Consider the following 13,284-nt stretch of genomic DNA (forward strand, 5'->3'; position numbering starts at 1 on the left):
AAAAACCACTGCTCACCCGCTTTCTCAGGGTTGCCTCCCCCTCAGCTTCAGCTGTGACCATGTCACGGTGGCACCCAGTGCAGGTCTGGGCTGCCTCAATTCCAGATCATCTCGGGTTCCATGTCCATGTCACTGAATTTCCACCTCACAGTCGAATTCTTGATTTCTGTTACATGGTCTCAGGAGACCCAGGCCGGTGGTGCAGTGAGTGACACCCCCAGGCATCTCCTCGGCTGTGTGGGTGCCGGAACCTGCCCTCCTCACCTGCCCTGCCCTTGCTGGTCCCACCTGAGGGAATCAGGGCCGGTGGGTCCCAGACCCCTTCTCTGACTTGCCTCTGAGTGGGACTCAGATATGCCCCCTTCCGTCTGTCTGTCACTGCTGGCCGCCCATGCCTGCATCCCTGCTCATCTACAGCCCTTCCCCAGACACCTCCCCCATTTATATTCCACATGGGTGCCAAAATGTCCTTAAAAAATGAAAATCTGATCGTATACCACTCTGTGGCTTAAAACCATTACGTGATTGTTTTGCCACCTACAAATGGCAGTCCCAGCTGCTCAGCAAGCCTCTTCGTGTCCTGGGCACTTTCCATCTCTCCAGCTTTGCCTCTTGGCACCTCACCTTTTTTTTTTTTTGGCCACACCCAGCACAGCACGTGGGATCTTGGTTCCCCGACCAGGGATCGAACCTGCGCTCCCTGCAGTGGAAGCGCAGAGGTTCAACCACTGGACCGCCAGGGAATTCCTGGCGCCTCACCTTTGACTTATGCTCTGGAACATGATGAATCTCCCCCATGCTCTCCCCAGCGTGAGGCTCACCTGGCCCACAAGCCCTCCTGCAGGGCACGTAAGGCCCTGTCTTCCCTCCTACCCGGGGCATCTCTCTCCCCGTGGACAGTCAGTCCCGCATTGTGGTGTAACTCTGTAGACATGTCCACTCTCCCTGCTGGCTGGTGAGCTCCTCGAGCCCCTGGGTCATTATTCCTAGTTTTGTTCCCAGGACCAAGTGTACACACAGGCATGTAGTACATCTTCAATATACAGTTGTTGATTTGGCAGCAAATGAATAAAGAAATGAATGGATATCTGAGAACATTTTACCAAAACTTACATCTCTCATCAGAGCATGGGGTGACTTATAATAACTAATTCAGAGTGTGACCATTTGCCAGACAATGTTTTAAACCCTTCATGTGTGACAACTCACTTAATCACAGCCTTCAAGGACAAATACTGTTATCATCATCCCCATTTTGTCCAAAGGGGGAACTGCGACACAGAGGCTGAACTTTTATCCAGTGTGCCATTGATGGGTATGTGGGATGTATTGCGTGATCACATGTGGCTGACGGCTAAATTGTGACCATCCTGAAGAGCGGGTTCTTGTTTTATATTTTTCACTTTATTTATTTTGAAGTTTAAAAATCATTTTTGTCCCTGGCACTAGCACATACAGCCTGGTATACAGGCTGTATGTGCTGGTATATAGCAGAACACAAATGTCGTTGAGGGACTTTCTGATTTGGCCAGCCTTTCAAGGACTAGCAGGCTGAAGGCTAGTCAGGTTTGGCTTCACCCTTGGAATTTTGTATTGGTTTGGGACATACGGGGGGTTTTTGTTCATTTTTTTGTTTAGTTTGGCCTTGGATGGTACGTCTTTACCTGCTTTCTCTACACTGTCCGCACTCATGGGACTCTTAACCCCCATCCCATGGCCTGGAGCCAACCCCCTTGCCCTAGGATCCTGGAGACTGACAGGGATTCAGAAGGTCCCCTGCTGAGGGGAAGGGGCTTCTCTCACCCCCCACCCTGCTTTTTTCCCGGAGCAGTTCCAGGGCAGGCAAAGTAAAACCTGGACCCCTGGGGCCGGGCTCCTGCATTTTATGGACTATTAGATAGGAAGGGGTCTGTAGCCACCCAGCCCATTGCCAGCTGTGCAGACGAGGAAACCGAGGCTCGGGAGGAATTGTGTCCAAGGTCGCACTGTCCTTGGACTTGCAATTATTAAACGTTGTTTGCCCACAGTTAATTTGGAATTACATCTCCAGACACACTCTGTATGAATTCAGCCTGGCACCTTCCTTGTCTTCTCCCCGCCCACTCATCGAACAAGCCAGAGCTTGTGACTAAATGAACGAACACCTGGCAGAGTTCAGTTGATTTTGTGGTGTCTTTAATAAACTAATGTGAGTAATGGATTGGCCTGGAACAGGTAATCGGGAAATGTTTTAACCCTTTATTTACTTCCTTCTATCATAGAAATTTAAAACACACATCCTCAGGGTTACAGAAATAGTTAATAAGCCAGACTGCAAGACGTCAAAGCCTCCTATCTTATTTAATAATCTGAATACAGGTTCAAGGTAAATATGATAATAATACTCTTAATCTAGACTAATTTGGGAGAAGGCTAATCTATGTGAGTAAAACGTCAGAATTACAGGATACTTAAGGAACGAGGTCTCATGGCTCTGAGGTAGGTTTCAAGGCTTGAATCAGGTATAGGGATCACTGCACTCATGCTGGGGGTGAACTGAGGAGAATGCGAATGGGGGTGTCTCTCACGCTTAGATTGTCTTCTTTTTCCCTGCATTTGCAGGCACACCTCGGAGATACTGTGGGTTTGGTTCCAGATCACCACAGTAAAGCTTATATTGCAATAAAGTGAGTCACACGAAATTTTTGTTTCCCAGTGCATATAAAAGTTATGTTTACACTATACTGCGGTGTGTTAAATGAGCAATAACGTTATGTCCAAGAAAGCAATGTACATACCTTCACTAAAAAATACTTTATTGCTAAAAAACGCTCACGGTCATCTGAGCCTTCAGCGAGTCATCGTGTTTGTGCTGGTGGAGGGTCTGGCCTGGCTGTCGGTGGCTGCTGACTGCTCAGGGTGGTGGTTGTTGAAAGTTGAGGTGGCCACGGCAATCTCAAAGTAAGACAACACTGAAATTTGCCACATTGATTGGCTCTTCCTTTTGCCTGGACACTTAGAGGCCATTGTAGGGTTGTTAGTTGGCCTGATTTCAATAGTGTTGTGTCTCAGGGACTAGGGAGGCCCAAGGAGAGAGTTGGGGGAACAGCCAGATGGTGGAGCAGTCAGAACACACACAATATTTATCAACTAAGTTTGCTGTCTCATATGGATGTGGTTCGTGGTGCCCCCAAAAGCCATTACAGCCGTAACATCAAAGATCCCTCATCACAGAATAACGTAAACATGATAGTAACGAAAGAGTTTGAAATATTTTGAGAATTACCAAAATGTGACACAGAGACACGAAGCGAGTGGGTGCTGTTGGAAAAATGGTGCCGATGGACCTGCTTGATGCAGGGGTGCCACAAGTCTTCCATTTGTTAAAAAACACAGTATTTGCAAAGTGCAGTGAAGCGAAGCGCAATAAAACGAGGTATGCCTGTATTTAAAAAGCACACTGTCCCTTTTTTTTATACCTTTTAATACCACTTCTTAAGTGGGACATTTTCCAGCTAATATTCAAATGATTGCATGTTATTAGAATCTGAGTTTGTGATGTCTTAGTTAAAATATTTTGTGTTTGCAATTAACTTACGGCTACAGAAAAGAATACAGGCAAATTTCATCTTCTGTAAAATGAAAAGGACAGCTTTTTTTGAAGCATGAAATTATGCTGTCTGCCCTGGACATTGCCCCTGAGGTCGGGTCGAGGGGATAGCTGTTTCTTCATTTTTCCACTCATTCTCTGAGCACTTATCAAGGGCTTCTGAGTTCCCAGCACAGTGCTGGAAGCTGTGGGTGCAGTGACAGGCGGGTCATGGTTCCCGCCCCCATGAGGCTCCCTGTCCTGGGGTAACTGCGGTGAAAAGTGTGAAGGCATTAACACAGGTTGCTGCAGGGGCCCAGAGAAAGACGGTCTGGCCAGGCAAGGGTTCTGGGGGCTCCCTGGAGCTGGTGGGAGGAGGGTGACCCCGGCTGAGACCTGATGGGTGGGGAGGTACCTTCACCGCCAGGTGAAGGGTGGAGGGAATAGCAAAGTCAAGGGCTCTGAGGTTGGAGGACTGGGCAAGGTGAAGGCTGACGTATGGACTGGGCAGGGGAGAGGAAGGCGGAGGGTTGAGCAGTCAGAGCCGCAGCACAGAGGACCTGTGTGCGTTGCTGGGGGGTGAGGACTGTTTGAGGTGCACTGGGGAGCCGGTGAAGGCGCTTTGAACCGATCACTTGGTAACTATGAGTTTGTAAGATCCCTGGATTGAATAGAAGCAGTAAGTAAGTCCATAGGCAGAGAGGCTGATAAGGAGCTAGCTGGCATAATTAATCCAGGAAGGAGCCGGTGATTGTTGAGGTAAAGAGGCATCAGCAATGGGTATGAGTGAACCGGGCTGGTTTGGTGATCTCTGGAGCCGGACTGTTCAGGGCTGGTGAGAACAGCTCTGGGGATGGCGGGTGTCGGGGTCACTGAGCCCGGGTCTCTCGTTGGGTGGGTGGCAGTGTGGCAGTGCTGTCCCTGTCACTAAGGTGGGGAGCATGGCTGGTGCGGAGAATGAGTTTGGTTTGAGGCCTGTGGAATACTAGGAATTCATAGCTTGTTGAATAGACTTGTGCATAAGTTCATTGGAAGCACGAGACTGGAATTTATTGCATGTAGTTGTAAGGTCCCCCTTCAGGAGCACTGAACAGGAACGTTCAAAAAGGTAAAGGGGGCCGTACTGAACGTTAACTTAATTTGGGCTTGAGAAGTTTAGAAAGGTAGGCAAAATGGAGTGTTTTTCTCCTTTTACAATTGATATTATTTTAGGGATGTTTTATGGATAAAGCCACGGGCGTGCTTTCCTTCCAGTCAAATGCCTAATCTGATTACGCCCCCTGCCAAGTATATGGACAGAGTGTTAGGAAATTGAAATGCTAGGTTACCAGGACCTCAGTTTAATATGTAGCCCTATGGCTGATCAATACCTGTTGTAGCTGCTGCTATGTTAGTGTGGCTTCTAAACCACTCAGAGGAGCTGTGGAGGTTTTGTTTATAGTTTTGTTTTTCTTTGTGATAAGATTAATACATGCTTATTATAGAAATTTTAGATAAAAAAAACCCCAGCAAGCCCCAGGGAAGGGGCAAACCAACCAACCACAAGAAGCAACCCAATTTTGATATACTGTTATTATTTCTTTTAGTCTTTCTGGTGCATTTCTATGCAGCTATACCATTTCGTACAAATGGTTTAGTGTCTTACCTTATAAAGTGAAGGTGTGAGCTTTCGCAGGATCTGGAAGTATGGGGAGACTTTGCAAGTGGGTCCTGGCAGTGGGTACATTCCAGGTGGGGAACACATCCATGTAAGTAGAGGCAAGATGGTTTAGGGTCTAGCGGGTAGTAGACCCGCTATTTTGGGTATAGCATAGATTAGACTTGGGGGAAATTTAAATGGAAATGAACGTTGGAACAGTTGATGGAAGTTTTGTTCATCTTAAGTTGTGTGAGTTTGTCCCCAGTTCTGTTAAAAATCTTCATTCCCCTTTTCCCCAGTTTGCATCCAGAAGCATGATCACATAAATGATGTAGGGAGACTAACCCATCAGTGTGACTTGCGGGTAAGGGTGGGACCAGGGGGGGAGTCTGTGTGTGTAGTTTTAGAGATGTTTGGGGGAATAGTAACATTTAAAATTTTTCTTTCATTCCTCTGTTTCTCCAGGAGAATATGAAAGTATTATTCAGGCTTGTTTGTTTCATAGCTCTACTGACTTCTTCTCTGGAGGCTGGTGAGTTAAGCATTTCCTTGTGTTCCTGTCTGCTAAGAAAATCTGTTATTTAGAATACATGAAGTACCTTGCTTAACGGAGTCATTTTTCTTACGTGTGTCTGTGGATGCCCAAGTCACAGAACTGCATTGCTGGATGTCCTTTCAAGATCTTTACTTTTCATTCTCTCATTTATACATTGGGAAACTGAAGCCCAGTGAGGTTAAGAGCCCAAGGTCATGCAGCTAGTTTCAGAGCAAAAGCTATAATCCACGTCACCAGTGTCTAGTCCAGGCCTCTTCCCACTTGGTTGCTGCTTGAAGAGTGTAATATGGGAAATCCTGGCTTTCATTCAGAAGAGGTGTTAAATGCAGTCTTTATGAACCACAGCTGGCAGTTCTTTGTTTTCTCCATTTATTCATTCTTTCCCTTCCCCTCTCCCTCTCTTGCTGCAAATGCATTAAGCTCCTGCCGTGCGCCAGGCACTAGCTGCTGGGGCTACAGTGGTGAATAATCCAGACAGAAATATCTGCCTGGGGTTTACATTCCAGTAGGGGAGAGAGGCAATACATTACATAAGTAAATATATATTATGTCATATGGCGATAAGTGTGGAGAGGAAAAGAAGCAGAAAAGTAAAGTATACACTTTGGGGATTGGGGTGGGCAGAAGGTTAAATTTTTTGATAGTGTGGCCAGAAAAGGCCTCACTGAGAAGTTGACTTTTGAGTTGAACCTGAAGGAGCGGGAGGAGGGAGCTATATATATAGAGATCAGGTCGGGGGTGGGGAAATATTCTAGGCAGCATGTGCCAAGGCCCTGAGGCCAGGAGTACTGGCATGTTCCAGGGGCTGAAATCTGCTGTGGCTGGAGCAGAGGGAATGGTGAGGGATGTGATACGGGGTGAGGTCATTCAGGTAATGGGGGAGCGGTGGAGGTTTGACTGTGTAGAGAACCTTGTAGACCTTTCTAAGGATCTTGGCTTGTACTCTGAGGTGGGAAGACTGTGTAGTTTCCCTGTTTAAAACCAAAGAGGTGATCTAACTTTCCTTTCTTTTTTTTTTTTTTTTTTTTTTTTTGGCCACGCCGTGCGGCTTGTGGGATCTTAGTTCCCCGACCAGGGATCGAACCCGGGCCCTCAGCAGTGAAAGTGTGCAGTCCTAACCACTGGACCGCCAGGAAATTTCCATATTTTAAAGGCTCATTCTGGTTCTTATACTGTGAACAGATCCTAGGGAGGCAAAGGGAGAAACAGAGAGGCCAGTTAGGAGGCCGTTACGGCAATCCAGGCAAGCTATGATGGTAACTTATTCAAGGGTGACAAGGAGAAGTGAGTCGTCAGAGTTTGGATATACTTTGAGGACAGAGCCAGCAGGATTTGCAGACAGATTGGATGTGGGTGTGAGAAGCAGAGAAGAATCAAGGATGACTAAGGGTTTCAGCCCAAGCGCATGCAAAGTGGAGTTGCCGTTGATGGGAGGGGGGAAGGTCACGTGTTCAGACTGAACATGTTAAAGTTAGCTGTCCATTAGATGTGTCTAAATAGAGATGTTGACTAAGCAGCCTGGAGCCAGGGCTTGGAAGTATAAAACTGGAGACCTTGGCAAGCACCTGCTATTAGAACCCTGAGACTAGATGGGTCTACCTGGGGAGTGAGTGTGGTCAGAAAAGAACAGAACTTCAAGGAGTGAACCCTGCAGCCCTCCAGGGATGGGTGGTCAGGCTTCCATTCATCCAAGAACCCGTGAAAGACTGGCCTGAAAGGTAGGAGGGGAACCAGACAAATGTCCTGAAAGCCAAGTGAAGAACGTGTCTCAGGGATGAGAATAACACGTGTCCAGTGCAGACGTGCTAAGTAAGGTGACGTCCGAGAGTCGTCGATTTGATTTAGCAACTTAAAAGTCATAGGTGACTTTGATCAGAACAGTTTTGATGGAGTGGTGGAGCAAACCCCAGATAAATAGGAGAGTGTGTTGAGCTGAGACCTTAAGGTTTACTCTTTTATCACTGTTATTATTGCTACTGTCACTCCTCGGAGCTAAATACTCACCAGTCCTCCATCAGTGCAGGTACCTTGCTGAGTGCCTAGCCACTTTTATTTCCATTCTGTTTTTAAATAGCTTTATTGAGGTTATAATAGACATACAATAAACCACACACGTTTAAGGTATACAATTTGATGTGTTGACATACATATCCACCCCTGAAACCATCATCACAATCAAGATAATATTGAATTGAGTATTAATTGGTTTGGAGAGAACGGGGCAGCTCAACAATATCAGGTCTTCTGATCAATGAACAAAGTATAGACGTCCTCATTTTTTTAGATCTCTTAAAATTTATTTAAATAAATTTATTTTGTAATTTTCATTGGATCAGTCTGATGCATCTTTTGTCACATTTATCCTAAATTATTCATATCTTGATGCTATTGTAAAAGGCATTTTAAAAAATCCAGTTTCTGATTGTTCTTAGGTAATATATACACACACATTCAAATTTGCATATTCATATGGTATCCTACAACTTACAAACCCTCTAGGTCTTCGGTAGATTTCACAGCATATTCTGTATAGGTAATCATGTTGTCTGCAAATAAAGACATTTTACTTTGCTCTTCAGTCCGTATGCCATTTCTTTTTCTTGCCTAATGCACTAATTAGATCTTCCAATACAATGTTGAATAGAAGTGGTTAGAGTGGACATCCTTACCTGGTTTCTAATCTTGTATATGATAGCTGCAAGGTTTTTATAGCTGTCCTTTATTAGCTTTAGGAAGTTCCCTTCTATTCCTAGTTTTGTTTTGTTGTGGGTTTTTTTTTTTTCTGGATGTTGTGTACATCATCGTGCACTGTCCTTTTTTAATATATTGTAGCATTCAATTTGCTAAGATATTTTAAAGAAATTTTGCATCTATGTTCATGATGAAGACTGTTTTGCGGTTTTCTTTTCTTGGAATGTCTTTGTTTGGTTTTGGAATTAGAATAATACTGACCTCACAGAGTGAATTGGGAAGTGTTACTGGCTTCAGTTTTCTGGAAGAGTGTGTGTAAAACTGGTGTTGGTCTTTCTATGAATATACCAGTGAAGCCATCTAGGCCTGAATTTTTTTTTGTTGTTGGGAGGTTTTTAACTACACTTTCCGTTTCTTTAATACCTGTAGGGCTATTCAGGTTATCGATTTCTTCTTCAGGCAGATTTTATAGTCTGTACTTTCAAGGAATTTGCCCATTTCGTTTGAGTTGTTGAATTTATTGGCATTAGGCTGTTCATCACATTTCCTCATTACTCTTTTAAAATCATTTTAATGAGAGATGTCACCTCTCTTTTTTTCCTGATCAGTATGGCAGGAGATTTATCCATTTTATTGATTTTTCTGAAAGAACTAGCTTTTGGTATCTTTGATTTTTTTCTCTATTGTTTTTGTTTTCCACTTCATCGATTTTTCTCCTGGATCTATTACTATCCCCTGCTTACTTAGGGTGTAATTTTTAAAAAAATTTCTTAAACAGAATCCGAAGTCATAATTTGAGATCTTTTTCCTTATACAGACATTTAGTGCTATCAGTTTTCCTCTAAGTATTGTTTCCTTTTCATGCCATACGTTTTGATATGTTGTGTTTTCTTTATCATTCAGGTGAAAAGACTTATCTCCTAATCTCCTTTATTTCTTCTTCTTTTTTTTCAATTGATTATTTATTTTTGGCTGTGTTGGGTCTTCGTTGCTGTGCTTGGGCTTTCTCTAGTCGTGGCGAGCAGGGACTACTCTTCACTGTGGTGCACGGGCTTCTCATTGCGGCAGCTTCTCTTGTTGCAGAGCACAGGATTTAGGCATGCGGGCTTCAGTAGTTGTGGCACGTGGGCTCAGTAGTTGTGGCTCACAGGCTCTAGAGCACAGGTGCGTGGGCTTAGCTGTCCCGAGGCATGTGGTATCTTCCCGGACCAGGGCTCGAACCCGTGTCCCCTGCATTGGCAGGTGGATTCTTAACCGCTGTGCCACCAGGGAAGTCCCCTTTATTTCTTCTTTGATGCATGGGTGATTTTTCTGTTGGTTGGTTGGTTGGTTGGGTTTTTTTCAGCTTTTAAATACATGGGTGAATTACTAGATATTTTTCTGTTACTGATTTCTAATTTAATTTCACTGTCAAGAGAGAACATTACCTTGAATTCTTTTAAATTTGTTGACTGTTGGGTTATGAGCAAGAATATGGTATATCTTGGTAAGTTCTTTTGTTTTGTGTGCAGTTAAAAAGACTGTGTATTCTGCTGTTGCTGGGTAGGAGTTTTTGTAAATATTGATTATGCCAAATTGGTTGATAGTGTTGTTTAAATCTTCTACATCATTTTTACTGATTTTCTGTCTACTTGTTACACTTGTTCTACCAATTATTATGAGGAGCCTGTTGAAATCTCAGACTCTAATTGGGTTTCTCTGTTTCTTTTTGCAATTCTATCGGTTTTTGCTTCATGTATTTTGAAGCACTGTCAGTAGGTGAGTAAATGTCTAGGATTACTATGTACCTCTTGACAAATTACTCCTTTATCATAATTTCATGACTCTTTCTAATCCCTGTTAATATTTTTCACTGTAAAATCTACTTTGATAATAATAAACATTCAAACTTTCTTTTGATTCGTGTTAACATATCTCTCCCCTCCCCGTTTTTACTTTTAACATATTTGTGTCTTTACACTTAAAGTGTGTTTATGTGTGAGTTCGTGTGTATGTTAGCATTTAGTTGGATCCTTCTTTCTTTATCCAGTCTGACTGTCTCTGCCTTTCAACTGGGTTGTTTAGACCATGAAAGAAATATAATATGATTGTTAATATGTTTGGGTTTTATGTTAGGATCTTGTTTTATTTTCACCTGGTACCATTAATTCTTTGTTATGTGTTTTCTCTTTTTTGCTGCCTTTTGGATTAATTGAGAATTTTCATGATTTATTTTGTCTTCTGGGTTGGCTTATATTAATAACTTAAAACATAACTACTCTAGTGCTTATGGTATCCATCTATGACTTATCACTGTTTACCTTCAGGTGATACTATACCAATTCACAAATAGTATAAAAAACCTAAAACAGTATATATCTGCTTCTCCCTTCCTGAACGTTGCCTTATTGTTTCTATACATTTTACTTCTTTATATGTTATAAATCTCGAAATACATTATTTTTGCTTTAAATATTCCGTTGGTTTTAAAGAGGTTTAAATAATAAGAAAAACTATTTTATGATCACCCGTGTAGTAAACATTTCTGGTGCTATTTATTCATTTATGTAGATTCATTTTTCATCCGACGCTATTTTCTTTCTTTCTATAGGAGTTCCTTACATGTTTTGGCAGTACAGGTGTATTGGTGATAATTTTTATAGCTTTTATAAATATGCAAAAGTCTTTATTTTGCCTCTGTTTCTGAAAGGTACTTTCCCTGGATATGGAATTCTAGGTAGAGGATGTTTTGTCTTTTAGTACTTATCTTTATTCTGCCCTCTTCTGGCTTGTATTGTTTCTGGCAAGAAGGCTGCATCATTTTTGTCTTTGTTTGGTGTGCTTTTCTTCATGCTTCTTATGCTTGGGTTTTATTGTGATTTTGGGGTCTGTGGCTACATCATTTTCATAAAATCGTGAAAAATTTCAACTTGTATTTCTGCAAATATTTTTCCTGTTGAACCCACCTCTCCTGTTCCTCGGGGATTCTTATTACATGTATTGAAGTTGTCCTGCAGCTAACCAGAATCCTGTTTATTTCATTCTGTTATTTTTCTCTCTGTTTAGTTTTGAAGAGTTTCTAATGCTATATCTTGTAGTTCACTAAGCTCTTTTTCCTGCAGTGTCAAATCTGCCGTGAATCACATCCATTATTTTTTTAAGTCAGCATTGTAGTTTTCATCTCTAGGGGTTTGATTTAGGTCTTTTAAAATAGTCTCTTTCATTTCTCTACTCAACATGCTTGATCTGGCCCCTTGAGCAAGTGGAACACAGTGATAATAACTATTTTAATTTTTTCCATCTATTCTATTATCTGTGTCATTTATGGGTCAGTTTTGATATGACTGATTTTTTTTCTCTTTATTACTGGTTTTATTATGCTGCCTCTCTGCATGCCTAGTAATCTTTTTTTTTTTTTTTCTTGCGTTATGCGGGCCTCTCACTGTTGTGGCCTCTCCCATTTGCGGAGCACAGGCTCCGGACGCGCAGGCTCAGTGGCCATGGCTCACGGGCCCAGCCGCTCCGCGGCATGTGGGATCTTCCCGGACCGGGGCACGAACCCGCGTCCCCTGCATCGGCAGGCGGACTCTCAAGCACTGCGCCACCAGGGAAGCCCCCTAGTAATCTTTGATTGGATGCTAGATAGTGTAGATTTTACCATGTTGGGCGTTGGATATTTTTTTATTACTAAAAATGTTCTTGAGCTTTGTTCTTTTACAAGGTTGTTACTTGGAAATAGTTGGTCCTTCTAGGTCTTGCTTTTAAGCTTTGTAAGTCAGGAGCAGAACAAGGTTTATTCTAGGCCTAACTTGCTCCATCTACTGAGACAAAACCCTTCTGGGTTCTCCACCTGATGCCCCATGACTGATAAGATTGCCCATTCTGGCTGTTGAGAACAGCCCCTATTCCCAGCATGTGTGTGCTCCGGGTATTATCCACTCTAATTCTTTTGGCAACTTTCACTCTGGCCTTTGGGTAGCTTTTCTTTCATGCTTCTGCTAATTGACACTCAGCTGAAAACTTGAGGGAGATTCTCTAGACCCCCAAAGCTTTGCTTACTCTCTGTGTACAGCTGTAACCTCTTTGGTACTCTGCCCTCCACTCTCTTGGTTTACCTGGATTCCCTGCTCCATCTCCTCAACTCAAGAGAGAACGCTGGGTTTTGCCTGCATTTCCTCCCAGCAATGTCGTGGCCTAGAATTGCTCTCTACACAGTAATTTGGGAAAACCCTAGGGCTCGCCTCCTTTGTGTCCTTCATTCCCTCATGTTCGATGTCTTGAACATTGTTATTTCATATACTTTGTGCATTTTTTAGTTGTTCAGGTGGGAGGGTAAATGACGGTTATTCCGTCTGTTTACTGAAGCAGCCATCTTTTCCTGCTACCTTCTCCCCAGTTTTTAGCTGAGTAAAGAGGGGAGGAGACAGGTTAAATAACTTGCTCAAGGACACAAGTAGTAAGTGACATCCTGGATTTGACTAGAAATCTTTTAGACTTCCAAGATGATTCTCTTAATCACAAGGCTACTAACACTCTCACGTATGACACAAATTAATGTATTTAATAGTTGGTGTGTTTATATTTAGATATTACATTAAGAAACATTGACTAATTTCTTATAGAAATGACTTCCCCTTTCTCCCTTTTAAAGATAATTGTGTGGAACGTGAAGAGGAAGTTATTTTAGTTTCGTCAGCACATGAAATTGATGCTCGTTCATGTCCTCTTATCCTAAGTGAACACAAAGGCCCTATAACTTGGTATAAAAATGACAGCAAGACACCTGTATCTACGGAAAGAGACTCCAGGATTCATCAGCACAAAGATAAACTTTGGTTTGTTCCTGCTGAA

The 13,284-nt window shown here is 42.8% G+C and overlaps 1 protein-coding gene across 1 annotated transcript in view; it reads left to right on the forward strand.

Moving 5' to 3' along the window:
- Positions 1 to 3,652: 3,652 nt before the first annotated feature.
- Positions 3,653 to 13,284, forward strand: part of IL1R1 (interleukin 1 receptor type 1) — a 27,694-nt gene continuing 18,062 nt past the window's right edge. The window contains 4 exon segments of the mRNA XM_007452633.1: positions 3,653 to 3,682; positions 5,673 to 5,739; positions 13,085 to 13,278; positions 13,281 to 13,284. The exon segment at positions 13,281 to 13,284 is cut by the window's right edge and continues 61 nt beyond it. Coding sequence (XP_007452695.1) covers positions 3,653 to 3,682; positions 5,673 to 5,739; positions 13,085 to 13,278; positions 13,281 to 13,284 — 295 coding nt within the window.

This window comes from Lipotes vexillifer, unplaced genomic scaffold, assembly GCF_000442215.2.
Source record: "Lipotes vexillifer unplaced genomic scaffold, Lipotes_vexillifer_v1.1 scaffold828, whole genome shotgun sequence".
In the NCBI taxonomy this organism is placed as follows: domain Eukaryota; kingdom Metazoa; phylum Chordata; class Mammalia; order Artiodactyla; family Lipotidae; genus Lipotes; species Lipotes vexillifer.